Here is a 26362-nt window from a genome sequence, read left to right as displayed (position 1 = left end):
ATATTCACCCCTGTCTGTCTCCTCTGCTATCTCTTCTTTCCCTTCCCAGTACCTGGTTTAATGAAGGATACCTAAGTCCAAGTTGGAAGACATGGGGCTGAGAGAGGCATGCATGTCCCTAGTCACATCAGAAGAGAGAACACTCTAGGAAGACTTCTTCTATTGGCATGGCCTAGATGTTGACATTCAGTGACTAAGGCCCAGGGCTTTTCTCCTGTCTTCCTTCGTACCACAGACAGAACACCAATAAATTCTGTTCTCATCTTTGTCATAAAAACTTCTCATAATTCTAAGTATTTAATGAAAAGCAAGCATTTTCTTGGACTGGGAATTAGTGATACAGAGATAAGCAGAACATTTTTTTTCCTATTTAGTGGTTTGCAGCGTGGTGGGAAAGACCACCGTGGCACTATTTATGGTAAGAACACCACAGTGATCTGTTCCTTATAGCCATGGCTGACAGGAAGGGATGGAAGAATTTATTTGTGATATGGCATCAGCAACAGGCACCCCAGAGAGGGGGCCTCTACTTTGGACTTTGAAGCATGAATAGAATATTCAGACTAGACTTTGGGAGTGGAATGTACACTGTGAATGCAAGGGCTGTCTGTGTAAATGGGTGACAGATGAGTAGTCACCCTTTTCAGTCACTGAAGGTATATCTATGGGTAGCCAAAACTTGGTAGGTGTATGATTAAAAGGAAACTGGGTTAAGAATCTAAAAGGGTAGATGGACTCAACACTCATGGGCATGTCCCCTGCCCCCCAAATTAACAAAATCAACAATGTGTGTTATGATAAAATTAAAATGCTTTCCCATGAGCAGTTAAGAGTCAATGGATAGACTTAAGTATAGACCTAGGCTGAGACTTAAACCCTGTGGTATAGGAGAGATGAGGGGACTGATCAGGAAAACCTCAAGAGAATCACAGGATGCCAAGAAGAGAGCTAAGTGATCCAGTCACTGTCAACAACGTAGAGCAACATCTATCTGTCCATTTGTCTTTCTCTTCGAGATGCTGTGAGCCTCATAGAGAAGTAGATCATCTTGAATCAATGACCACACTTTGTCATGTACCAGCAAGTTTAACCTTCACCATTTCCACAGGCAGCTAATGATAGAGCCGTGTATCCATAAGGAAAAGTCTCTCAGCTTTGCTTAGGATCTGGATTATCCATGATGCATCCTTCAAGGAACTTCAAAGACTAAAGACAGCAAGCACATAATTCCACAGTCATCTCAACAATGACATCAGGTCCCCTTGCTACTGAAAGACACAGTTGTGTCCTAAAATGAGCATAGAATCAAGAGAGAGGAAGTTGTCACACTAGTAAAGCTCAGGATCTTCAGACCTGAGAGTTACCCTAAAGAGGGTGAGATGCCTTGCTGTGCCAGGCATGGGGATGGAGGAACAGAGGGTGGTTGGGAGAGGATGGTGGAGGTGGTCAGGATGTGTGACAGGTCATTCTTTTCATTCCTCAGTCCTTGGGTGTCTGGGACATCTGGACCAAGCACCCTCATTCTCTACACCTACTTCCCTTGGCATCCTGGAATTCACGGAAGTCAAATGGACATCTGATATAAGGGCTGCTCACCTCTAGAATCTAAGAGAGTGAGCAAGACCTGTTATAGACAGATCTGGGACTTCTCAGAGCCTGCATCCCTGAGCCCAGTTCAGCACATTCATCTGCACAAGTTAGCCATCCTATGTTTTATTAGCCATTCCCCTGCTTGCAGGAAACTAGAATAAAGGGATTGTACTACCAGGAGAACGTATGAAATGGTGTGTACCTTTTCCTTACAGCCTGATCCTGCTCAATGAACATAATGGATAGAGCTGTGGTCCTTGAGATATGCCCATTTACAAAGCATGATTGAATGGCTGGATTCAGTTTATCTGCCGCTTCCGACAATAACGTATGCTAGTAAAGTTATCAGGAGATATATCTGTAAATTGTAGCAAGCAGGCAGGAGGGCTCCTGAGCTTGGAGGAAACCCTGCCTGCTATTCGTCCCCTGCATTTGTTTTGGCACGATCATCTTCTGCTTGTTGAGAGGATGGACTGAGGAGAAGAATGTCAGATGAAGGGCTTCCTGTCAGGGATTGAGAACTCAGGGATTAAGTCTTTGAGCCAGCCCTGATGTTTTATTGTCCTTCATGTGCGTGTGACGACCAAAAGGCTTTGTTCAAGTCCTTTGAAAGAATAGAATATGTCTGGATATTTATGACAGGAAAATATTTAGGTTTCAACTTTTTCTGGTAGCACTTAAAAGTTCACTGCATGCATGCTGTTGTACATGTACCGCGCCAGCTGTTCTACTTGTCTGCACCATGCAAACAAAACACGAATAACAAACAGTGTGATATGACTTTTGAAAGAAAACAATTGTCCCCTTTTTGTAAATGCAAGGGATGGACCCCATGACCTCCCTCTCACTGAGTAAGCACTGAGCTCTTCTCTAGCCCACCAAAACTTGCTAATGTCTTCTTAAACTATTTGTAACTACCAATCTGGAGCAGTCTTTTAAAAATAGGTCAGCGATTAGATTATTCTGGGACCATTTTAAAAGCTATAGGTCCCCGAGGCTGGTCCCAGGAGTTCCAGTTAAATGTGTTATTTTATTCTGGGAGATGATTGTCAAACAGTCTACATTAGAGTCACTGGAAGCTTGATAAAGCCCTGATCGCTGAGGGCCATAGTGTCTGACTGAGGAGTCGGGATGCAGCCTGGAAATGTGTGCTCCTCTCTGGGTCCTAGAGATGCAGTTGGCCCCGGGGCCCACTTGATAACTCCTGCTCCAGCGTGGGAACCTGAGACGCAAGCCATCCAGGGGATCACATAATCAATCGTGAACAGACGATCTTCTCCCCACCCTAAACAGTGTTTGCATTTGTCCATTCTGTATCTAAGGCAGAGATGGCCAGATCCTCTTCCCAGTGCAGTGTCTGGACTGTGGTGTGAAAGAGGGGAGCCCTAGGTAGATTCACAACTGAATACTAAGTTTTTTAGGGGGGGGGAGTGGTTTTGTTCCAGCCCAGTAGCAGCTCTGTTAGGAACCTGTCTACCTACAGGAAAACAGAGGCACGTCAGAAATCACTGGAGGATTTAGAAATAGAAATAATGACCCCTCCCATTAAAGCCAAAGATTTAAAAAAAATCGATAAGGATAGAAATAAAACCCAAAACCCTTCCCGGCGTTCTGCTACCCAGCCTGTTTAAATCTTAGGGATTCGAAGATTGATAGGACACGAAGGCTGCAGTAAGAGTAATAAGCCACGGAAACTTTGGAAACAAGCTCGTTTGCTTTGCACTGTGCAAAACACATCCACGGACACATGGCTTGTTTTACAATAGGGCGCCGAGTTAGCCATTTAAATGCCTGTGCGACGTGTTAAAAACTGCCTGCTAGATTAAATTATGCCAGAGAGCATTTCTATAACGCGTGGTGTCTGATCCACTAAACATCATAGCCCAGTCACCAAGTTTCAGAGGCACCGTATACTTTTACTATTTAGCGGGCAATTACACGTGGATGTCAGTGTGATTTAAATGAGAGAGGCTGGGGCTCTGGCGTGCAGGTACCAGCACTTTTCCTCTAACTCTTAAAACAATTATTCCTGCTATAGATCACGTTCTGAGTATGCTTTGAATCAGTAGCTTACAGCTACCTGTCTCCCAAGATTGAAACAAATGGGTAGAACTGCCCACGGTTTTGTGTATTTCAGGAAAAGAGAACCCTGAACATTATTCTCTGGAGGAGTATTCTAGGATGACTTTTTGATATGTTTTCTCCATGGAGAGACCCATTAAGTAGTCTTTTTTTTGCATTTGATAAAGCCTGCCTTAAGTGGGGTCATTCTGTATTTTGAACAAATGAGTAAAATGTATCACAGTCGTCCACAAAGAAACTTTAAACGCTCTCCAATTACAATCAATGGAAGCACTGCTCCAGTCTGCAAGTCAAGCCTACCCGCTCAAGGCAGAACAATTCAGGATGCGTGTTTATCTCACACACTTATGAAACAGACATTGGATTGTCCCCTATTTGCCTCTGAGAAGCCTTGCTTTCCGGTGCTCCCTTACGGTGCAGGCCATTACCAATCAGTGTGGTATTGAGCGGCTTTAGAGAGGCTTGTGAAAGGCACCTACAGAGGGGAGAGCTTGAGTTTTGCACATAGACCTTGGTTGAGCTGCTGGCTATGAACTGAAACGCTAGGGTAGCTGGGTGAGCTATTTGATCACACTCAACTGACATTCCTAAGAGTAGGCATGGTCGGTGAGCGTCCATTCAGAAGGCAGAAATAATACCGGGCTGGAATGTGGGATGTGGCATATAGAGACTGCACCACATTGTCACAAGAGGAGAGCTCTGATGAGTCAGGGATGGCAGAGGGTAGAGTAGCCCCAACCAAACACAGACTTGGAGCTGAGCCCTGGCAGGCAGGGCTAGTGATTGACGGGTGCAAGGATGCCCCTGTAGAGCTTGGAGGAAACCCTGGAGACCAGTGCAAGCTGTGTGTGACAGTGCTCCATGGGGGCCTTCTGCATAGGACCTGGAGCAGGCTGTAGAACAAGCTACTCTCAGAGATGTCAGGACTAGAGAAAGTCCCTGTTTGGTGTGCTATGGACCCTACTAGTCACAAAGTGAGACCAGGTGCCTCTTCTTCCTGCACTTTCTGTTCCACACCCTCCCCCAGAGGAGACTTTAACTTCTTGCCAACTGGGACAGGAGATGTAGGTAAAAGGTCTAGACCAGTGTGCTCTCAACCTTCCTAACACTGTGACCTAACACAGTTAGTTCTTCATGTTGTGGTGGCCCAAACATAACATTTTTTTAGTTGCTAGTTCCTAACTGTAATTTTGCTACTGTTATGAATTCTAATGTAAATATTTGTGTTTTCTGATGGTTTTAGGTGATGACCCCTGTGGAAGGGTCATTTGATTCTCCCAGATGGGTTGTGGGTGCACAGATTGAGAACCACACTGATCTAGACAGTGTAGATGCTTCACAGAGCAAGCAATGCTAAGGGGAGTTAAAGCTGAGGCACAGGAATTTGGAAACTCCTGGTGAGCAGCTCTGGGATTTCAGAAAGAAAAAAAAAATACAAAAACAAAAAGCAACAAAACAAAACAAACAAAAACCCCATGAAGATTAAATGCACCTGTATTTCATGTTATAAGGTAAGTTCTTTGAATCCGACACATTGAGACCAAAGGCTCACACTGGATTTAAGTAATAGACAAAATAACATTGCCCTTACACTGTAGCAAGTCATTTGCCCACTTTGAGGAATTGGTGCCTGTAGCTAGCAGAGGATGTTGGATATCACAGGTTGGTCTCTGGCCAGCTTAGAGGAACTCTCCCATGTTGATTTAAAACTTCAGCCTGTCCAGTCAGGTTCAGGTAACAGAACAGCCACAAACCTTAGAGACTTTGATAGCATATTTGAATCCCTCTGGGATAAAGCGAGTGGATCGGGGCCGCTGTTCACAAAGCTGAGGAGATCTGGGGGGAAAGGGTGCCGAGGGTAAACAGAGAATGATTGGGTTTGTAGACGCATGTAGAGGTGAGCAGGATCTGGGCGGCAGGACTGTAGGATACAGTCAGAGGAAGTTTATTTTTTGATTCATTTTTTGCGTTATGTGCCACTTCTGTGCAGGCGCCTACAGAGGCCAGAAGGGGGCATCAGATCCCCCTGGATCTGGAGTTACTGGTGGTTGTGAACTGCCATGTAGGTGCTGGGAGCTTAACTCAGGTTCTCTGGATAAGCAACAGGAAGTCTTAACAGCTGAGCAACCTCTCCCCACCCCAATACATAAACATGTTAGTAACTCATGCCCGTGTAAGCTTGACATGTATTTGTGAGCAGTCACCTCAGCATGCACGTGTATGTCAGAGGATAACTTTGTAAAATCACTTTACTCTATCCACCTTCAAGCAGGTTCCAGGGATCGAACTTGGGTTGCCTGCCTTGTACTACAAACTCCTTTATCCACTGAGCCATCTTGCCAGTCTCCCAAAACAGCTGCCGGCTACAACCTGTGGCAGTTTGTTTTGGTTCTGTTGTCCATCTGGTTCAACGATTCAGATGGGTATGGAACCTTCTAAATGTCTCTCTGGGGGTAAAAGTAGGCCGTCTTCTTTATCTCTTATGGGGTAATAATTTCCTATTACTGTTGGTCAAATGGGCCATTTGTGCTACCCCAGAGAGAGAGGCAAGATAAATTCCCTCCAGCATGCAGATGGCAATATTTTATTTTCATAAATCAGGAGTGACCTTTCTAGACAAGTAGGCTTGCTACGTAATTATTGCCAGAACAAAGGAATGTTGGAGAGCCACAATTTGTAGAGAGTTCATTAACATTTAACTGGCTTATAGTTTAAAGTCATAGTAAAATTTGAGGCTATCGAGCCCCGGAGTCAAGTTTCCAGCCATGTCATTTGGAGATCTGCTTGAACCAGGCTCACTTGAATTAAGATAGTTTTTATTGTCTAGGAGAATATTACACCATATTTAGTTTAACATTATTGCAAACCAATTCTACAGTGAATTTAAGAAAATGCACTGCCCCCCCCCTTTGGAAGAATTTCTTTGCGTCGCTCTGTCTGTCCTGGAATTCACTTTGGAGACTGGGTGAGCCTCAAACTCAGAGCTCCCCCTGCCTCAGTTCTGGAATGAAAGGCTTGTGCCACTATGCTTACTAAAATTATTTTTGTAGTATTTCACGGGTACAAGTATTTTTCCCATATGTATGTCTGGGTAGCATACGTGTGCCTTGGAGTGGACTTGCAGACAGTTCTAAACTGCCATTGGATGCTGGGAATCAAACTCGAGTCCTTTGCAAGAGCTACAAATCCTCTTAATCTCTGAGCCAACTCTCCAGCCCTTCATTATCTGTTTTCATCTGTTTGCTTTTCTTTAAATTCCGAGGTACTTACCGTGCTCTCATTGTGGTGACTGCTGTGTGGACTACAGTCCAGATGTATGCAATGGGTCTATGGGTCTATTGGTTTTATTTTTAAGGTGTGTGTGTGTGTGTGTGTGTGTGTGTGTCTTCGGGTGTGTATAGGTGTGTGTTAGTGTATATGAGTGCAGGTGCCCACAGAAGCCAGAAGAAAGCATTAAATTGGAGTTATATGTGGCTGAGAGCTGCCCAGTTTGGGTGCAGGGATCAGAATGTAGGTTTTTCTGAAAGAGCAGAATCTTAAATACCAAGTCATCCCTCCAGACCCAAGTCATCCCTCCAGACCCAAAATGCCTGTTCTTTATTTCTGATGCTTATTTCTTTAAACAAACAAACAAACAAACAAACAAAAAACAATGGGGGTTTGACTCTAGAACTTGTCATTCACTTCAGTGAAAAACCACATTAGGACCAGAAACTTAATTGTTCTCTCTTTATTTGGTTGCCTCTCCTCCCCTCCCCTGTCCTCCTCTTCCTTCCACTTTTTCCCTCCCCCTCCCCTCCCCTTTCCTGTCTGATTTGTTGTTTCTTGAGGTAGAGCCTTGCTCTGTGTCTCAAATGTGCCATGCACACGCCATGCTGACCTCTCACTTGTAACCCTCTCGTCTCAGGCTCACAAGAACTGGGATGTTCTTTTTTATTGCAATTCTGACACCATTCCCTTTTATCTCTTCCTGTTTTAGTTCAATAAATCACCTTTGCTCTCACGAACTCTCACTGATAAAGAATGCACACAAGGCAACATAACTTAAGGCAAGAGGAAGTGTACAGCGGAGCCCATCTTCAAGGGGTTTGACAATCATGCATCCTCCTGGAGAGTTGTATTTTCCCTCTCATGCTTTCTTTCAAGTGGTCAGAACTACACTGTGTGAAGTGTTCCTGTGCCCACACTGGCAGCACACTGCTCTGTCGTCTCCCTCTATCCATCCTCACTTCGGCATCTAGTTACGTCTTCAGTGCCAACAGTCATTGTGAAGACCAAATCCTTAACCAGCCTCAAGTTGCCTTGAGGACACTCCCACTGTCCCTACTGTTTAAGGCCACCGTGATAAAGGACTTAGCGTCCTACTTGGGTTGTGGCAGGAGGCTCCTCTTCTTTCCTGTCACTAGAACCGCTGCTCTTTGACTTCTTCTTCTTCAGTGCTGAACTGTTCTCCATATCACGACTACAGCATGCAACAGAAGAAAGCCATCCCCATCCCCAAATGGTTACATAGTCTCGGAACAAATGGTTACATAGTCTCTGATCATCTCCCGGCATCAGGATGTCATTAGCATTTGCTGCTGGACAGATCCACTTTGCTCCAGAACTCAGTAAAACTAATAAGAAGAGGGGACACATAGTTGATCATCTGTTCCCAAGATTAAACTTTGACTTTAACGCTATACCTCTGATAATGAGCTTGGTGTTCCCCGGGGAAGGCTTAGTTGAGACTCTTAAGCATTGAAAGCATTCTGAAGATGGCTAGCATACTGATATCAGCCTTGTGCTAGAGCTGCTGACGGAGACATGGCTGAAAAGCTTAGAGAGCTGCTTGGGACAACCTGAGGTTTCTTGACTCCCTCCTGTCTAGCATTTTCCAGCACATGCAGGCACATTTGGACAGAGTACTCATCATATCCGCAGATGCAGGTGGAGTAGCCCTTTTCCAAGATGCTAGGAACCAGAAATGGTGTGGGTTGAGGAGCGTCTTGAAACACTTGGGTGTATAATAAGGTGAGCGCCAGGAAATGCGGCTGAGCTCTAAACACAGAATCTGCTCGTTTCATAGGCTGGCACATACAGCCTGATGGTGTTGATTTTTCTGTGCATCACCCTTTTGATCTTGACCCCATCACCTGAAACCAGGTGTGGAAGGATTTGAACTTGTCAAACTATGTCAGAGAGCAAGAAGCTTCAAATCCAAGAGCACTTTGGATTTTGTGAGTGGTTGTGATTATTCTGTAATATAGATATAGGCAGAGTAATTAACTCCCAAATGACAGTCAGGACTGTCAAGGCTGCCCAAGGGCTGGGGTGGAAAAGAGATGGATTTGGTAAGGATAAGTGGATTGTCCTGTGCATTCAGAGAGCACACACACACACACACACACACACACACACACACACACACACACACACAGAGAGAGAGAGAGAGAGAGAGAAAGAGAGAGAGAGAGAGAGAGAGAGAGAGAGAGAGAGAGAGAGAACACACACTCACAAAAGGAGGAAACAGCAGGTGTGGAAAGACAAGTGCTTTCAACTCAAGATGGACCAGGGCGCTTGCCCAGCCTGTTAGAGTGAGGTCAAGAGCGGAAGTCAGCCAGATTCTGCTCCAGCACAGGGTGCCGTTCTTTGGGACACCGTTCAGAGAACGCCTGCCTGGATGCTGACAGGAGTGAAACCTCCCAGGGGGAATTAGGGAGAGAGGAGCATGGATTGCCTGGGGAAGCTAAGACATAGGACATGACAGCTCCTTTCAAATTGTCAGTTTTTCTGTGCCAGGGCTGGGAATGTTGCCTTGTGGGGTGGAAGGAAGATAAATGGATGTGTGTTCAAGAGGCAGAGAGGGGACCAGAACTTCTCAGAATGTTCTGGGAGTTTTTCTACATACAAAACATGCAGTTTCTCTCCTGTCTTCCAAGACTAGCTTTCCTGGAATTGATTTAGTTTTTGTTTTTTTTTTTTTGGTTTTTTTTTTTTTTTTTTTTTTTTTGGAGCGGGGGGGGGGGGTAAAAGTTGAGTCAGGTGACTTTTAAAATTTATTTCGTCTCTGGTTTATAATTGCTGTTTTCCTTCCCTTCTGCCTCTAAAGTGTACATGGCAGGCACAGTACCAAAATAGTCCAAAAGATACGTCTTGTCCTAAGTCCTTGCTGCTTCCCAACTGGCAGCAATTATAATTAAGATTTTGAGTTAATAGATTCATTTATTATGCAGCCGATTATGTAATATCTACTATTCATTATGTAACGGATAGCAGGGTTTGTCATGATCGTTGTTGGGATCCGTATCATCATTCACTGGCTCCTGTGAGTCATTTGGACAAAGGCCTGCCACTATAAGTAATGGAAGGTAACAGGCATCTACGGGGTGGGACTGGAAACCATCCGTGCTCTGAGTAGCATTGACACCGACGACGCAGCTGATCGTCTGAGCAGTAGTTATTGCCTTTTTATATCTTCTTACATAAATAGCTTCATTCAGTGTACCAAGATTAAGCAGATGTTTGCCGCACGTTTAGCCTTGAAACTTTCTGCCACTAAGACTTGTGTGGATTATGAAGTGACTTCATGATCTATTTTTTGATTATGGGGCCTCAAACTTCCTAAACCACAGGCTGAAACCTGCTTCTGTGTGAGGTATAGAAGGGTATTTCGCCAGCCAGCCTCGTCCTTTGTGGTATGCCTTGCCGCCTTCTCTCATGCCGGTGATTTGGGGGAAACAATTTCCCATTTTAATTTTTGAACAAATCATAAATTTCTATGGAAAACATATTGAGTCCTTGCAGGGATCCTTTACAAGTATTAAAGTCAAGGTGAATTCTCAGTATTCATCTGGAAAATGTGAATTTTAAATTTGTTTGTTTCAATTGTCTTCTACCAACATTGTTTCTTCTAGAGAGCAACATATGTATCTGTATTGGTAAAGAGTCATTAACATCAAGCAACATTGTTCAAAACTCCACAGTTCCCAAGCGAAAATATCAAATCACACTCAGATGTCAAATAGATGGTGTTTTTTGTGTTGCATCTGACTTCCTTTCAGACTTCTGGCTGTAACTTACTTTGTCCCTCTGTCTTCCCTTGTAGGTGGCTGCCTCTTTGATGAGCCATACAGCACATGTGGATATAGTCAAGCTGACGACGATGACTTCAATTGGGAGCAGGTGAACACCTTGACCAAACCGACCTCTGACCCATGGATGCCGTCAGGTTCGTCCTCTATCTTCAGTGTTCTTTCTGAAGTAGGGGTGGGTGTCTCCAGAGTCTTCATAGAACACCAGCACTGGGTACTGGTGAAAGTGCATGTCTGTCTCTGAGCACTGTTCTCCTTGACTGGTCAACTGGTATAAACGAGAAGATCAGTTACAGGAGTTTAGCCTTGCATCCCTCCCTTAAAGACTGGTTATGGGCCACTCTCTGTGTCTTGGGTGTACTTTAGCTGAATTAGTGGTCATCCTCCAGATGGTCCTCTCTCCAGCAGCGGATGTGGGAATGGTTGGATGTCTCTTCTGGAATTACGTGTCAAGTATGGAACTTTGTACCTTGAAGCATACCTTTTCTCTCAGCCTCAGAGCCTCAGGGCTCTCTTTTCCTGGGAAATCATGATACTGAAAGGGTTCGGAGGGTACAGTAAAGCTGCTTCGTGGATGTGGGTTTTTGTTTGTTTGGTTGGTTGGTTGGTTGGTTGTTTGGTTGGTTGGTTTTGTTTGTTTCTTTTCCCCAACAGAGAAGCTTAGTGAATTTTATGCTAAGTAGAAACTACTTATGTCATTAAGCATTAGTCAGTATTTTTTTTTTTTGAAAGAAGAACAGAAAGAGGGTGACTGATCTAGTCACAGCACGGCCTGACTATTTTAAGGGGACTCTCTTTTCAGGCTCTGACCTTGGCAGTCCTTTTAAAGTTTTAGATTTGCAGAATCACTATAGAAATTGGCCGATGAATGTGCCATTTAGGACTCAAACTGCTAAAAACCTATTATTGAAATTTAGGTTTCAGATAAAGCACGTATTTTTTATGAAATGTACAAATATAAAGCTTCATTAATGTGCCTCCATGCGGCGGTAATTAGATCCTGGGTGTAATCTTGTGAAGGTGCCTACGAAGCATGAGGTAGACTCTAATGTTGTTCTTAATAAGCTTTAATAATTATGATGACCACCATGATCTTCCCTCTCCTTCCCTTAAGTCCTTATAATTTCCAAGTCGGGAACCCTAATCTCTTGAGCACTGTGGTTCTGTGAGGTTTCAGAAGCTTCCCGAGTCCTGTTTGGTGCCCAGATCACTAGCTCCTTTGCTGGCTTCCCTTTCTCTTGAGAATTTGCCCATCTCTGCTGCCTCGGGAGGTACTTGATTAGCCCCAGTCTAACTCTCATTTCTTCTCTTATTTGTGATTGATCCTCCCTGAATTGTTCCTCCCCCAGCGGAGTCCTTGCCTTGAGAGCAGCTGAACCTGTCCTTGTCACTGCCCCAACTGTTTGCTGGTGTTCAGGGAAGCAGAGGTGGTGGAGAGTTAGATCTGGTAGATCTGTCCACGCAAGCACAGTCCTGTTGACATAAAACCTGTCTTCTCACCTGATGAAATCGGTACCTTTCTGTATGCTGTACATCTGTAAAGATGGACACCAGGGCCATTTGCATGTTAGGCAAGCACCCTGTCTACCACCGAGCTGCACCCCAAGCCTCCAATCTGTAGTTTGTTCATGTGATGATTCTGCTTCCATTACTGTGGCCCTTTCCACGGGATAAAAGATTTTGAAAAGAAGCCTAAATATTGCAGCATGTGCTAATTCTCTTTGAGTCATGATGAGCAGCTCACTGGATGAAAAAGAGGCTTGCCGCCAAGCCTGACGCCCTGAGTTCGATATCCAGATCCATAAGATAGAAGGAGAGGACCAACTCCAGAGAATTTTTCTCTTCTCTCTCATTGTAGGAAACAAAGTCAAGTCTAGAAGTCTAGATACATGTGTGTGTGTGTGTGTGTTTGTGTGTGTGTGTGTGTGTGTGTGCGCGCGCGCATTCTCTCACACACGCACTGAGACAGAGAGTCACTCACATACATGCCACACATAATGATAAATCTGCAAATATAAAAACAAAAACTATTAACCTTTCTTATGGTCAATGGATGGCAGAGAGAACTGTGTGGCTTTTGTTAACCATTTGGGTTAAGTTGTTTAAGGCTTCATTTAACAATACAATTGGATTTATTTTCACACCTGCATTACTTGTTCTGCTACAAATGGGCGGATGCTGTATTGACTGGATAAACAGTTGCCCTCTCGGCCAAATGTAGCAAATCAACTGTTTCAATATGGCTTGGAAGCTAGGAATGGTGTCTCCATTTTTAAGTGACTAGAAACCTTTAAAAGGATAATAGTATTTGGGAGATATGAATTTCAAATTTCAGCATCTATGGGGTTTATTGTCACACGGTGATGGCCATTCCCAGAAACAGTGGGTCACAACTTTAGCTCTGTGGTCAGATCTTCATAGCTGGGACAGAGACAAGGGAGAACAGAACTGCATCCTTCTCTCTCACTGTTACTGGGGCGGTATGCACTCCTGACCTAGGCTGTTTCAAATCATTAATCTCTTTTTATTTCTGTACCCACATTGTAGCTGTTAACCATAGCATGGCTTCACGTTTCCTCTCACCACCTGTTTTTGTGGTTTTCCAGTCTCTGCCTCTCTCTCCCCTAGTGCCTCAGTCTTGGCTGCACTACTGTGGTTCCCATTAGCAAACCACCCATGAAAATGAGTTTCAAAATGATGGCAACCTAAAGTGTTACTCTAATTTTAGCCCTTGATGTTATGCTGTCCTTTCTGAAGTCGAAGGTTGGGTTTGTTCCTTGTTATCGTTCATATGGGCGACTATTTATAAAGTAAAAAGTAAACACAGTCTGGAGCTTTCTCCAAACTGACTGGCTGTCTCCTTTGAGCTGGTACTGTCTCTCGGGAACCACATGTTAAAGCCAAGTACCAAGTGTCCTGTGACTTTGCATATGTAAACCTGAAGCTTTTGTAGTTGACTCTGTACCTTAACAGTCTCCTTAGGAGTAAAACAATAAGCTAACTGTTCTCTGATTGGAAACTGTGTGGCTTGTTTCATATAAATTGATCTTCCTCATCAGCACCGAGGGGAATTATAAATGTCTATCATGAAGTTTGCACCTCTGGGAACTGTGATTCGAACCCACATAAGAGTCTGGTGTATTCTGTTAGCACTGTGGCTTCTGGCCTGGCAGAGCAAGTCACATCCTGTGAGTATCACACAGACAGTTGTCCTAAGAAGTATTTTATGAGCACGGAATATGTATCTAGGGCAGGATTATGCTCCATGTTTCTGTAATTTCTTACTATATAATATTTGTAACTTACTACTTTAGTCCTAAACAGTAGATACTGATTTATTTAATTTAGATACTTTTGTGGCAGTGCTGGGAGTGAACGCAGGGCCTTGTACATGCTAGGCAAATGTTCTACCCTTGAGCTATACCCACCCCACCCCCACCCATGCCATTTTTATCCTTTTATTTTGAGACAAGGTTTCATTAGTTATTTGAGCTGGTTTTGAATTCACTTTGTGGCCCCATGTAAACCTCAACTCATTACTTTCTTTCTTAAGTCTCAGAGGGCTGTGCTATTACTCCAGACATACTGAGGAGTCTGAGTGAATGACCGATCACATGTGTTGCTCTTGTAAAGGACCTGGGTTCAGTGCCCAGCAACTATAGTGGATCTTGTACAACTGCCTACAGCTCGAGCTCCAGGGAAGGAAACCCACTTTGGACCTTTCCACATACCTGTGCTCAAAACTCAAAAGCAACCCCCAACCCCCACCCCCACCACAACTTTAAAACAATAAATCTTTTAAAATTTGATGCTTATTTTTAAATCTCTTTTAATATTAATTTTAATATTAGCAATAATAAAATATATCTCATGAATAAAATGAGTGACCGATATATAATAAAAACAATATAGTTGTCTGTAGTAGCTCTTTATCCCAAAGTAAGTTCAAAGCAGGACTACCTGGTATTCATAGAATTTACGTTTATGTCCGCACTGTCCCTTTAAGATACTATATCTTTAATAGTTCTTAAGGCAACTGTTATGAAGTTGACTCGCACCCTATTGCAGGATGGGAGGAGGTGGGGAGGAGGAAACCACCCTGCTGGTCCTCAGGGAGTGTGGCTTTCGATCAGAAGGTCCTTTTTACCGTCTTGTCTTGGCTTTACCTGTTGGAAGTGACACTGGAGACACAGTGACTCAGGACTGAATCATGGCCCTGGTACCCAACCCAAGGCAGGGAGACCGAAGTGCCTGACGGAGGAGTGATAGACACTTTTAGTGTGATGACCCAGAAAATAGAAAAATGACTAGGCGGATTTGTTTAGCATCAGCTGCACACTGGGGAGGATGATGGACTGACAGGGTAATTGAAGTTTTCTCTTTGGGCGCACTTATCAGGCATATTGTCCACGTGCCGGGGTTGCCCTCCCCGTTTATTTGCACTGCGGGTCTCCTGTGGCATTTTGTGAATAATGAAGGGGGATGGCTGTGAACGAGGGAAGGCCATTTGTCCTCGTGAATCACAATGCGTATCCGGTAAGGAATACTTTGGTCACAAAATATTCAAACATTTGTTTAGTCATCTCACTGATTCTTCAATCAGCTGCCCCTCTACAAATGTTAATTAAACACCTGCCTCATGCCAGGCATTGTCCTGTGAGCTGAATGAAGATGTTTCCCCAGAGCGTCCTTCCATTCCAGGTCTGACTGGATGGGTCAAGGACCGCGTGCTATAAAGCGTGTTTGCTCCTGTTTAGCGGGAAGGTGGTAAATATTTAAATGATGATGTCAGTTTCACTCCATCAGACTTAGCAGTCAGCAGCACGAGGTCGGACGTTTGGCTTTCCTATACGCCTTGCCCCTTAAACAAAACATAAGAAATGGTGGGAAAGGGAAAGAGTGTAAGTCACAGGCTGTACCCACTGGTCAGCCTGTCTCCTCAGACAAAATAAACTCCTGCCAACAGTCGATTCCAGCAGTCGACACGCTCGGCCTGCGAGCTTTGTGTAACTTGTGGTGGCCCCGAAAGCCTGGGTGGCAATCTCCATACTTCACACCACAGGAACCAGAAACGAAGAGAAATAGACCCTTTGTTTTTCTGACTGTCCTCAGATAACCTTGTAAAGGCCTACATATGGCAAGGCCATAGGTGTTCAGTCTAGGTGTCTTCTCTGAGCATTGTCAAGTGAGCATAAAAACTGACTATTGTGGGACTGTCCACACACCCTGCCGGAGCCTGCCCTCTCCCTTCATAAGGCCCTCCTGTAAGTTCCTAAGCTCTTAACTTTATACCGCCTGCCTTTATTCAGTCAATGGTCAGCCTGCCTGATCTGTAGGCCCCGTGTTCATGGGTTCACTGCAGACAGACAGGGTTCAAACAAAACTATCTCTACTGGCCCTGCACGGAGATATTTTTCCTTCTCATTTTCCTTTTAACAATAAACTATGACTGTCTATATAACATGTATGTGTCACTGGTTAATATAACTCATGTGAGGTTGACATAAATGCATGGCATAAAATGACAGTGTGCACAGTGACTATTATAGCCCTTAATACAGAGGATGTGAATATCAGTGATCTGGGTATTCCTGAGGGGTCCTGGAACAAATCCCTTGTGGGTATCCAGGGACAGCTGTATTTGTGTGTGGAATGACTTCCATGGCCCTCAGCAGACCACAGCTGAGTCTTTCTTCCTGCTGATTATAACCCACAGAGGAGACAGGCACTTGACCAGTAAGTAGCGAGAACATAATTAGTGGTAGGCAGTACTTGAGGCCAAGAACAAAACCTAAAGTCGGGGTAAGATTTGAGTCATCACGGAAATGGTAGGTGGTTCCTGTTTTACTGAATAGAGACCTAAATTGAGGCAGGGCCAGGAAGCCATGGAGGCCAAGTGATCTAGATGAGTGTGTTGGGGGGCAGGAGCAAAGGGGTAGTCTTTGCAGGGCTAATGATGGCATATTATACTAGACCTTGAAAACTATGAGATATTAAGAACCTGCCCTTAGAACTGGCCATGGGAGAATCTACGCTCTATGTCAGAATCTCAGTCTCATTCCTAGCCAAGTATAGTGTTAAAGAAATACCATTTCTCTCCTCCTCCTCCTCCTCTTACTCCACCTTCTCTCCTCCTCCTCCTCTTCATCCTCCCCTCTGGCCCTTCTTCATCCTCTTCTTCCTCTTCCGATTGCTCCTCCTCTTCTTCCCCCTCCTCCTGTTCTTCCTCCTCTTCCTCTTAATCCTCCTCTTCTTCTCCCTCCTCCCCCTTTTTCTTCTCCTCTTGCTCCTCCTCCTCTTGGTCTTTCTCTCTCCCCTCATCTTCTTTCTTCCCCCGTTCCTCTTTATCCTCTTCTTTTCTCACCCTCTCTTCCATCCCCCACCCATTCCCTTCACCTCCTTCCCTGTCCCCTTCTCCCTTTTCCTTGAGTTTAATGGAAACCCCTCACTTAGCTTGCCTTCAACTCTAATGTGGGTAGCCCGTGCCAGCTTCTTACTGTCTCTTCTGAACAACACAAAGTGAAGAATAGAACTTAGATATCCTTGTGAGGTTTGCGAGTAGATTCATAAGAACCTGAAAAGAGCCTTTGAGAGTAGTGACTTCTATTACTGTGGCGTTGAAAGTCGCGGTGTGCATGCTGCCGTCCGTGGAACATGCTCCCATTGTGTTTCCAGCTTTAGCTTTATCATAAAAGTCAACACAGTGGTTGCGTTGGGTCTTGGATTATTGTAGTTAAGTCTGGATATTTCTAGTCACTGAACTCAGGATGTGGAGAGGGGTTTGTTTGTTCTTGACTCTTCATGCAAACCTTCCATTCTGTGACTTCCAAAAAGCATTCTCCATCTCTTGTGAAACTCATGTCACCGGGAGAGAATTAGAATGAATTTCCACTTTGAATCGTGAGCCTGAGACAGTGTCCGGGGCTGTGTCCTGTCAGCAGTCTCTACGTTACAGAATGGAGAGAAACAACTTGAGATGGTGATGAACACAGTCAGGCAGTTTAACTCAGTGATTGATGGAGAACGCCTGGCTCTGTCTGCCTCGTGTCCACATGGTGTGATTAAGTGGTCCTCTCATGGTGGCCCTCACTGGCTTTGTAACTCTGGATATGGCTGTAGGTGATAGATCACATTTCTCATTAATTAGGAAAGAAATGAGTTGCCTAGTCTTTGAATTATGTATGATTTGGATTTTTGCCCAACTAGAAATTGTGATAAAATATAGAAAACATCAAATCGGCCATTTAAATTTTTTTGGAAATTATATTACATAATTTCCTCTGCCCTTTTCTTCCTCCAAACCTTCTTACATAGGAGACGGTTCTTGTTCTCTTTCATGGCCTCTTCTTTTTACTAATTGGTGGTGGTGGTGGTGGCAGTGGTGTTGTTGCTGTTGGTTGTCATAGTAGTAGTAGTAGTAGTAGTAGTAGTAGTAGTAGTAGTAGTAGTAGTGTGTGTGTGTGTGTGTGTGTGTGTGTAAACTCCTGAATACAGTCTTCTTGGTCTAGATAATGTAAGGTGTGTATTTCAGGGCTGTACACATAATGTTATGTATATGGTCTTCAGATCTAGATAGTGTTATGTGTGATCATTTGGTATTGATAAACTAATTGGTGTTCTTGTCCCTGGAAAAGACTATTTCTCAGTTCTAGCTGAGGAGCCTCTGGGTGCTGTGTCTGCATGCATGGCATCTTCAGCAATAGGGACTTAGCTTTCACTTCTGGGGACAGGTGTCAAACAAAGGCAATAGCAGTAGTATAGAATGTTTTGGGAGTTTCTTGGACAGCCCCGACTACCATCTTAAAAGAGTTTCTCATATCTGTTGTCTGTCAGCTGGTCTTCGGTTCTTGGAGGGCGCATTGACAGCCTAGATAGGAAAAGGTTATGTAAAGTATATGCATATATTTATATGCTGACTATTTATATATCTATTTGATATATTATAGATATTTTCGGTAGTTAATAGTTCCTTATGGATTTCCCACACCTCCTTACTGCTGTTTTACCCTCTTCCTTTCTTCTGAATTCATCTCAGTCCTTCCTTAAGTCTAGCCCCCCAACCCTTCTTTTCTCACTTCCCCATCAGATCACTTGTTCCTTGCTATTCTCCTCTCTGTTCATCCCCCCACCCCAGCAATGTCTCCATTTTCCCTGTATTCCAGGATATGTACTTCTTGCCTGTGCTCTGGACTACTGCTGCCTGACCCTACCTGCCCTTGGGGGTTGGGGATGAGGTGGTACAGAGTCAATGACACAGATTCTGGGAGCAAGTGAGAAACACTGCAGCAAGCTCTAATACCCTCCACGCGTGCCTCATTGGTCCCAAGAAAGCATCTCTTCTACAGCAGCTCCTGATTGGCTCACATTATCCGTACCAGCAATCCTTGTTCTCTCAGGCAGTCTTCAATTAGGTCCTCCTGTGGGAGATGCCTTTACATTTCTGTGCAGTCTGTGCAGCCCCTGGAGCTTACATGAAGGTGGCCCCACCATTCCTGCTACATGTACTCATATCTGAAGACTTGCCCCACTGACCTCTGGAAGCCAGTATGAACCCTTTCTCCTTTAAGTTGCTTTTCTCAGAGTGTGCCGTCATAGCCAGGGGAAAAGAAGCTAACATAATGTTGCTATTTCACTGACTGTGGCCCTCTCTGTCTTAATATGCAAAAGCTTTGGAGATTAAGATCGATACTGTTCCCAACACTGACTGCTACAATGCTTGCTGGTTCACTTGCTTCATTTGGGCCAGTGGAAGCCAGGACATTGTAGCCACTAATCCAGTAGTGTCTTCTTAGCAGTCAACAGGGGTTTTCCATTAAAGTTCTTCTAAATTCCAGTCTTGGATACTTGGAAATTCACAAAACATAAGAATAGTGATTAACTCTGTTTAATATATTTGCCGCAAAGTATACAAATCTGCCTCTGTATATAAATAAGCCCTGTAGTAGTTTTACTTCTTGCTTAATTTCCTATAAAATTACCCAAGATGGCATTATCAGAGAAATGTGAGGCCAACTAATAGAATAAACGGAGAAGCCAAATGTGGCAGATGCTGGAAATGGAGCCAGCATTTGAGTAGAGGAGGAGGAAGAGAAGAGAGATGAGGACCAGAGAGGTTGGGTGATGGTACAGTTGTCACACTTGGCTCCAGGACAGCATGCTGAGAATTCGGAGAGTGGGAGGGTCCTTTCTGTTCCAGCTCTATGCTCTCCAGGGAAAGGCTGATGCTGAACATGGCTTACTTATAAAAAAACACAGCACCTACTCTGACTAAGTATTGGGGAACAGGACCATACGCTATGACTTGTGACCCAGAAATAGCTCCATTCAACTTCTGAGCAGATTCATAACAGACAACACAAACTGGGGTGAGCAAATTAGAAGACCATTTCCTCAAGATGAGAAAGCCCGAGGCCTAGATGTTTGTCTCCAGGGCCTAAGGAAGTTGGTCAGTTCCTGTTTCTCTGTGAATGCATGTGTGTGGTCAGACAGGAATGGGGTGAAAGGGTGTTGTTTGCTCTATCTGGGTAGACCTGGGTAGCAGGTCAGTGGTAGTCATGGTAAGCCTTCACAAAGCCAAAGTAGAGATCTCAGTGGACATTCTGGGTGACCTGAGACTCATGTCTTTCACATTCTACCACCTACTTCACAAGTTTTTTCACAGTCCCTCAGATGTGCCTCAGGATTTCCTTGACCCAAGTCACTCAAGTGTGAAAATCATTTAAATAAGGAGGACTAGGTTCAGATTCTTCCCAACTTCACATCAGGGTAGACTGTGGTTCATCTTCGTCCTTTAGCCCACATTATGCACAAAGCACAGGCCTAGGTACTGAGTTTGTAGTGACAAGCCTAGGCCCAGGCAATCCAGTGCTGAGGAAGGGACGTGACACCATCAGGCTGCCCTGAGCCTAACAAGGCTACTCCTTACAGGGCTTCAGTGTTGAGAAACAGAAGACTTCTAGAAGAAAGTATCTGCCACAAGGGCCACAGATACATGACTGGAGCTGAAACTTTACACAGAGGTGGTTGTGGACAGAGACAGAGAATGCTGGGAGAGAGCATGAGCATGCTTATACTGCCTTGGGGCTGCCAATGGTGTGAGTAGCAGCCATACATCTTGAGGAGAAGAGAAGAAATGGGACCCTCAGAGATGCTTGTGTGTGGGTGCACTGGTGTGTAGAGTACATGCGGGTGTGGGGGTTGTGTGTCTGTGTGTGAGGAAAGGAGTATTTCAGAAGTGCATGGGGGTGTGTACGGGAAAGCCAGAAGTTTATGTTAGATAGGCTCCATCACACACACCCCATTTTGCTTTTTGAGTTAGTCATTGAATCCTCACCATCACATGGGCTGATGACAAAATCCCTGGGACTCACGTTCGTGTGCCCATTTTTATATGGGTGCTAGGATCTGAACCCAGGTCTTCTGTAAATTATGTCCCAAGCTGTCTGAGGGAACTCTTAGAGACTCTCCTAAGTCCCTGTAGGAAGAGATTCGGGGAGATGATTTGCTTGCTGATCTTTGGCAAAGGAAGGAGAGAGTGTCGACTACATGAAGATGGAAATTCAAGTTGTCCATCTTGTGATCTATGTGCATATGTGCAAGCAGTGCCCTAAGTGTCTTCTCTGTCCTCCATGTCAGACAGGGTTTCTTCTGTTCACTGCTGAAGATGCCAGGCTAGGTGTTAGAATCTTTCAACAATCCCCTTCCCGGAGCGAAGTGTTGGAACTATAAGTGACACGTTGACTAGTGGTCCCACATCTACCTGGCTCCTGGGGATCCGAATTTAGGATGTCAGGGGTGTGTGACAAACTCTTTCCCCACAGAGGCCCCTCTATCTGAAAACTCAGACTTTCTGATGAGTATATCAGAGACATCATAATGAGCTCTGACCAGAAACTAAAGACTGAAGAAAAAAAACACGTGAGTAGTTTTTTCCTTGATCTTAGGAGAGGTTATGCCAAATTTAAAGGGTCGTAAGTGTTTATGTCTGCACAGAAGGAAAATGAGTGAAAAAGCATGTGTGTGTATGTGGGTGCATGTGTGCACATGTGTGTGTACAGGTGTGTGTGTGTGTGTTTTTGTGTGCGTGTGTGTTTGTGTATAAAGCAGACATGCCAATATGAGCATCTAAACAATTATTAAAGCTAGGTGAAGTGTATATATATATATATATATATATTATATATATATGTGTGTGTGTGTGTGTGTGTGTGTGTGTGTGTGTGTGTGTGTGTGTGTGTGTGTGTGTCTTATTGCTCTTCATCTCTTTTGTACTCCTGAGTTAAGCATAATCCACAGTGTAAATGTGGGACAGAGAGCACATGACCTGGGGGGATTGGCAGCGCTCCTCGCCAACCTGAATTTTATCCACTGATGCATTTTAGACAAATGCTGTCAAATTACACAAAAATATTTACATTTCAAACAGTGAGAGCTGGGCCCTGCTTCCCTTTCTCAGTGATTCAGTTCTTGGTCACTGCTAGAGAGGCTCCTCAGAGCCCAGGGATTTATGTAACACCAATTTGGGGCAACTAATTTCAGGGATATAATTCTAGGACTGTCTAAACTAGGACAAGTCCTTCATGCTCTGGTCTCAGGTCTCAGTAGATGTATCAAGTATAACACTGTGCATCCTGTCGGTAGATGCTGGCTGGCTGACACATTGGAAGAAAGGGCATAAAAAGGGGGATTGTGAAGTTTTATTTTTGAATTTGTACTTGCATGTGTTCAGAGCAGGACAACTATGTATAGGAGAGTTCCTGTCTATTTCTTGGCAAACTCTAGGAAATGATTACGCAGATCATTATTTTAAGTAAGTGGACTTTAATGCCTAGTTAACCGATACTTTATTCCAGATAGTGACAAATTATATTTTAATGCAGTGCTCCAAAGCTTAAGTGGTGGGAAGAGAAATAAATATGGCTATTTAATTAATTGTCTGCTGGACAATCATAGGGCTTCTATCTGGTGGGCGGACAAACTCAAACATCTGATTATGTGGCAGTAAGTGTCTGCATCTCACACCCGAGGTAGCATATTGATACAGACAGTGGTGCCTTTATGACCGTGTAAATGAAAAGTGCCCAGCAAGTGGTTGGCCCTTAGTTGGGTGCTTTGGTTGTTTACCATAGAACTGTTTCTTTCTCTCTCCGTATATGTGTTCATGTGTGGCAGATGCATGTGCACACTGTGTGCATTTCTGTGAAGACGGGAGGTTGCCATTGGGTGACTTCTTTAATCATTTCTCCACCTTCTGTTTTTGAGAGTCTCTTACAGATCCTGGGGCTGGGTTTGGCTAGGCAGACTGGCCAGCAACCCTGGGGTACTTTCTTTTCTCTTCTTTCCCTGTTGCTGAGATAAAAATGCATGATGTCCTTCCCTGCATGATGTCATTCCCCGCATGATGTCATTCCCTGGCTTTTACACGGATGCTGGGGATCCAAACTCAGGTCCTCATGCTTGCACTCAAGCACTTCACTGAGTGACCCATCTCTCCCTACAGCAAGCACTTCACTGAGTGACCCATCTCTCCAGTCCCGGCATCATTTCCCATTGTGTGTGTGTGTGTGTATGTGTGTGTGTGTGTGTTTTAATTCTTCCTAGTGAGCTTGGAAACGCCATCTTTTGTACATTGTTAATTGTCGAGAATATATACAATACTGTCTTCCTTTCTAATAGACTTGAAGACATAGGCTGTATTTTATTCCATGCTTTTAAACCTAGAAAACCGGAGTTTCTGGGCGTGGTCTTGGGAAATTACAAAATCCTCATCTAGTCATTTTGTTTGCTCTTGTCTTTGCTGTTGAACGTAAGACCCATCCTGGGATCTCACACCTTGTGAGAGCACTGTGAGCGCCCCAATTATTCTCTATAAACAAAGTATCTCTTGCTTCTTAGAGTCCTGTGGAGTGACAGGATACAATTTGCCAGTAGGTCAACCACTGAGCTGATGACAAGTGACCTTTCTAGCATTGCAATCAATGCTTGTTATTTGGAAAACAAAATGATACAGTTTGTATCTTTCAGCTGGGAGGTCATTGGGTCTTTCTACCATTGACAGATGAATTTGTTACTTGACCCAGATGAGTCAGTTCAGGCAGGAATGTTAATTTCTGGGTGGGAGAGGTGGCTCAGTGGTTAAGAACCTTTGTTGCTTGCTCTTGCTGAGGTCTGGAGGTTTGTACTCCCAGTACCCGTGGAATACAACTTTGTGACTGCATGTAACTGTAGCACCAGGGATCTGACGTCCTCTTCAGGCACTCCTGGGGACTGCGCTCACACACAGACTCTCATAGACACGCAAATAAAAACATAATGAAAGTGATTCTTTAAAAATAATGTTAATTTCTTTTAATCGATCTGGACCTTGGTCACCTGAAAAGGTTCAAAGTGTTTGGTCTATGGCCTAATGTACCATAACTAATTAGCCGTTAAAATAGTGGTCAAAGACTGCTAGAGTATATTAAAATTTTAAAAGTACCCATTCGAGACAACAGTACTATGCTGATTTGGGCAAGCATTCACTAATATTTTGTTTATACTATTTTCCCATTGTTTTGAGGAAAACAACCTTAAACATGTAGGCTTGTGTGCATCACAGCTAAACAGAACCTATTCCCTCGTTCCCTGAAATTTGTGTGGTAAGGACATCAAAGAGTCTATAACTCTAAAGGTGAGTAACTTTCAGTAAATGACAGGCAGGAGGAGGAGCTGGGAGCCGATGGAGCTCCCTGTGGTAGTTAGGAGTGGTGTGGGATCATTGTGGAAAGGGATGAGCTGACAGCACGTGTAGCCTTTGCCGTTGTTAGCAGATCTGGAAAATTGCTTCACTTTCTCGGAGACACGTTGGTGTATGGCGCATCTGTGTTGCCTGTTTTATACTCGGAAACATCTGCCTTGACTGATGAAATGTCAAGAAGCTTGTTGATCCAGGAGGAGCTTTACCATGTTTGCCTGCTTCTTCCTGTCTTGGCTGTCCATTGTGGGAGCACTGAGCATCTTTTATGTTGAGTGGCACATGCCGGAACCAATCGCTACCTTCACAGGCCGGTTCTATGGTTCTATGGTATTTGGAGGCGGGGTCTTGGGGAGGTTAAGATTCCTTGAAGTCCTCAGGGTGTGGCTGCATGGAGGGATTTCCTGGGCCCTGGGGAAGACATGACCTCTGACTGTCAGTGCGTGACACTCCCTACACTGCTGTGACATAGCACAAAGCCTCCACAGGTACTAGAGGTAGGGGTTTGAATTCCTCTGCCTCACTGTCATAGGAGATGAGCATTTCTTTATAAAAAATACCTGGTCTCTGATCTCTGCGGTAACAACAGAAGACAGATTACCACAGTACCTCCCCCACAGTTTACCCTGGGCCAACTACAGGGTGCCTGGGAAGAAAATAAACTCGTAATGCACCTCTGAGGATTTTGGAAATGAATCTCAGACCCGAGTAGTAGGACGCCTTTCATAGCCCGGAAGTATTTTTGAAAGATTTAAGGGCTATTGTCAATGTCGATGTGGGTAATGCCTACTGCTAATTTTTGGATTATGTGCCAACACTGGGCAGGGAGTAGGGATGGGGAACACAAGGAGAAGGGGCACCTATTCCCTTGGGCAGCAGAGCAACACTGCCTGTGAACAGGTGAGAGGAATGTGGGAACAGCACTGTCAAGTGTTCTGTTATCATGGAAATAGTTTTATTTGAGGTTTCATGAAAGGAACTCAGGAACCTTGGGGGTCCTGGAAGGCACTCCTCGAAGTGCTGTGAAAGGCTTTCTTCAGAGATGACTACCTCAATTTATAGTTAGCAGAGAAGTCAGCAAGGAAAAGAGAGGAAAGAGTTCTAGAAACTGCATAAAGGGTACCCCTGGGGATGATAATTCACTTTCTCTTTGAATAAAGATAATAGAAATAGTTCATTCAGTTACTGAGAAGTTCTTTATACTAACAAATACATTTCACTAGAGCATCAAATAAAATAATACACACAGAATGGCATCGTAGAAGGCAGCATAACCACGTGCGGATGTTATTAATTCCGTGAAGGTTGAGTTTATAAAATCTCATGCTCCAGAACAATTGGGAAATAGGATTAATATTCATATATTTGAAATTGAGTATAGGATTTCTAAGGAATAGAAGGCCAGATAAAGTGAATTATTTAAACTTATATATGAGCGGGCCCATCTAAATTCATTCAGTAGAACCGCTTCTGAGGTTTTTAACTGCTGACTGTCAGACATAGTGTCATGATGAAATCAGTTCAAGTTCCTCTATTATGAAATGTAGAGTGATAAAAAGGTATAAAGACGACTAAACATGTTTCAGAGCGACTTGGAAACAGTGCTTGGTGGAAATCACGTAAGAACCAATGACAGTTCACCCAACAGGTGCATTTGTCCCTCACCCCCGTGCACAGGCCACTCATGGAAGGGAACAGATTTACTTCTAGAGGAAAGATGCGTGTTCTAATTGGATTTGCTGATATTTCAGAGGTAGAGCAGGTGAACACTGACCCCTGAGAGGGTGGTGGTTCCGCCAGCCTTCGCCAGGTCTTATACTGTAAACTTGGGGAGGAAGAAATAGGTGTTCTCTGAGTTTATCGGTTCTCTCTTCCCTTAAGTATT

General features: G+C 44.2%; 1 protein-coding gene across 1 annotated transcript in view; it reads left to right on the top strand.

Moving 5' to 3' along the window:
• The window catches only part of Ptprm (protein tyrosine phosphatase receptor type M), a 681698-nt gene that overhangs the window by 159680 nt on the left and 495656 nt on the right, over positions 1-26362 (top strand). The window contains exon 2 of the mRNA XM_032901727.1: positions 10760-10882. Within this exon, the coding sequence (XP_032757618.1) occupies positions 10760-10882 (123 nt within the window). The remainder of the gene's footprint in view (positions 1-10759; positions 10883-26362) is intronic.

This window comes from Rattus rattus, chromosome 4 (genome assembly GCF_011064425.1).
Source record: "Rattus rattus isolate New Zealand chromosome 4, Rrattus_CSIRO_v1, whole genome shotgun sequence".
Taxonomy (NCBI): domain Eukaryota; kingdom Metazoa; phylum Chordata; class Mammalia; order Rodentia; family Muridae; genus Rattus; species Rattus rattus.
Note: the sequence above shows the minus strand (reverse complement) of the source record. Positions and strands in the feature narration are given on the sequence as shown.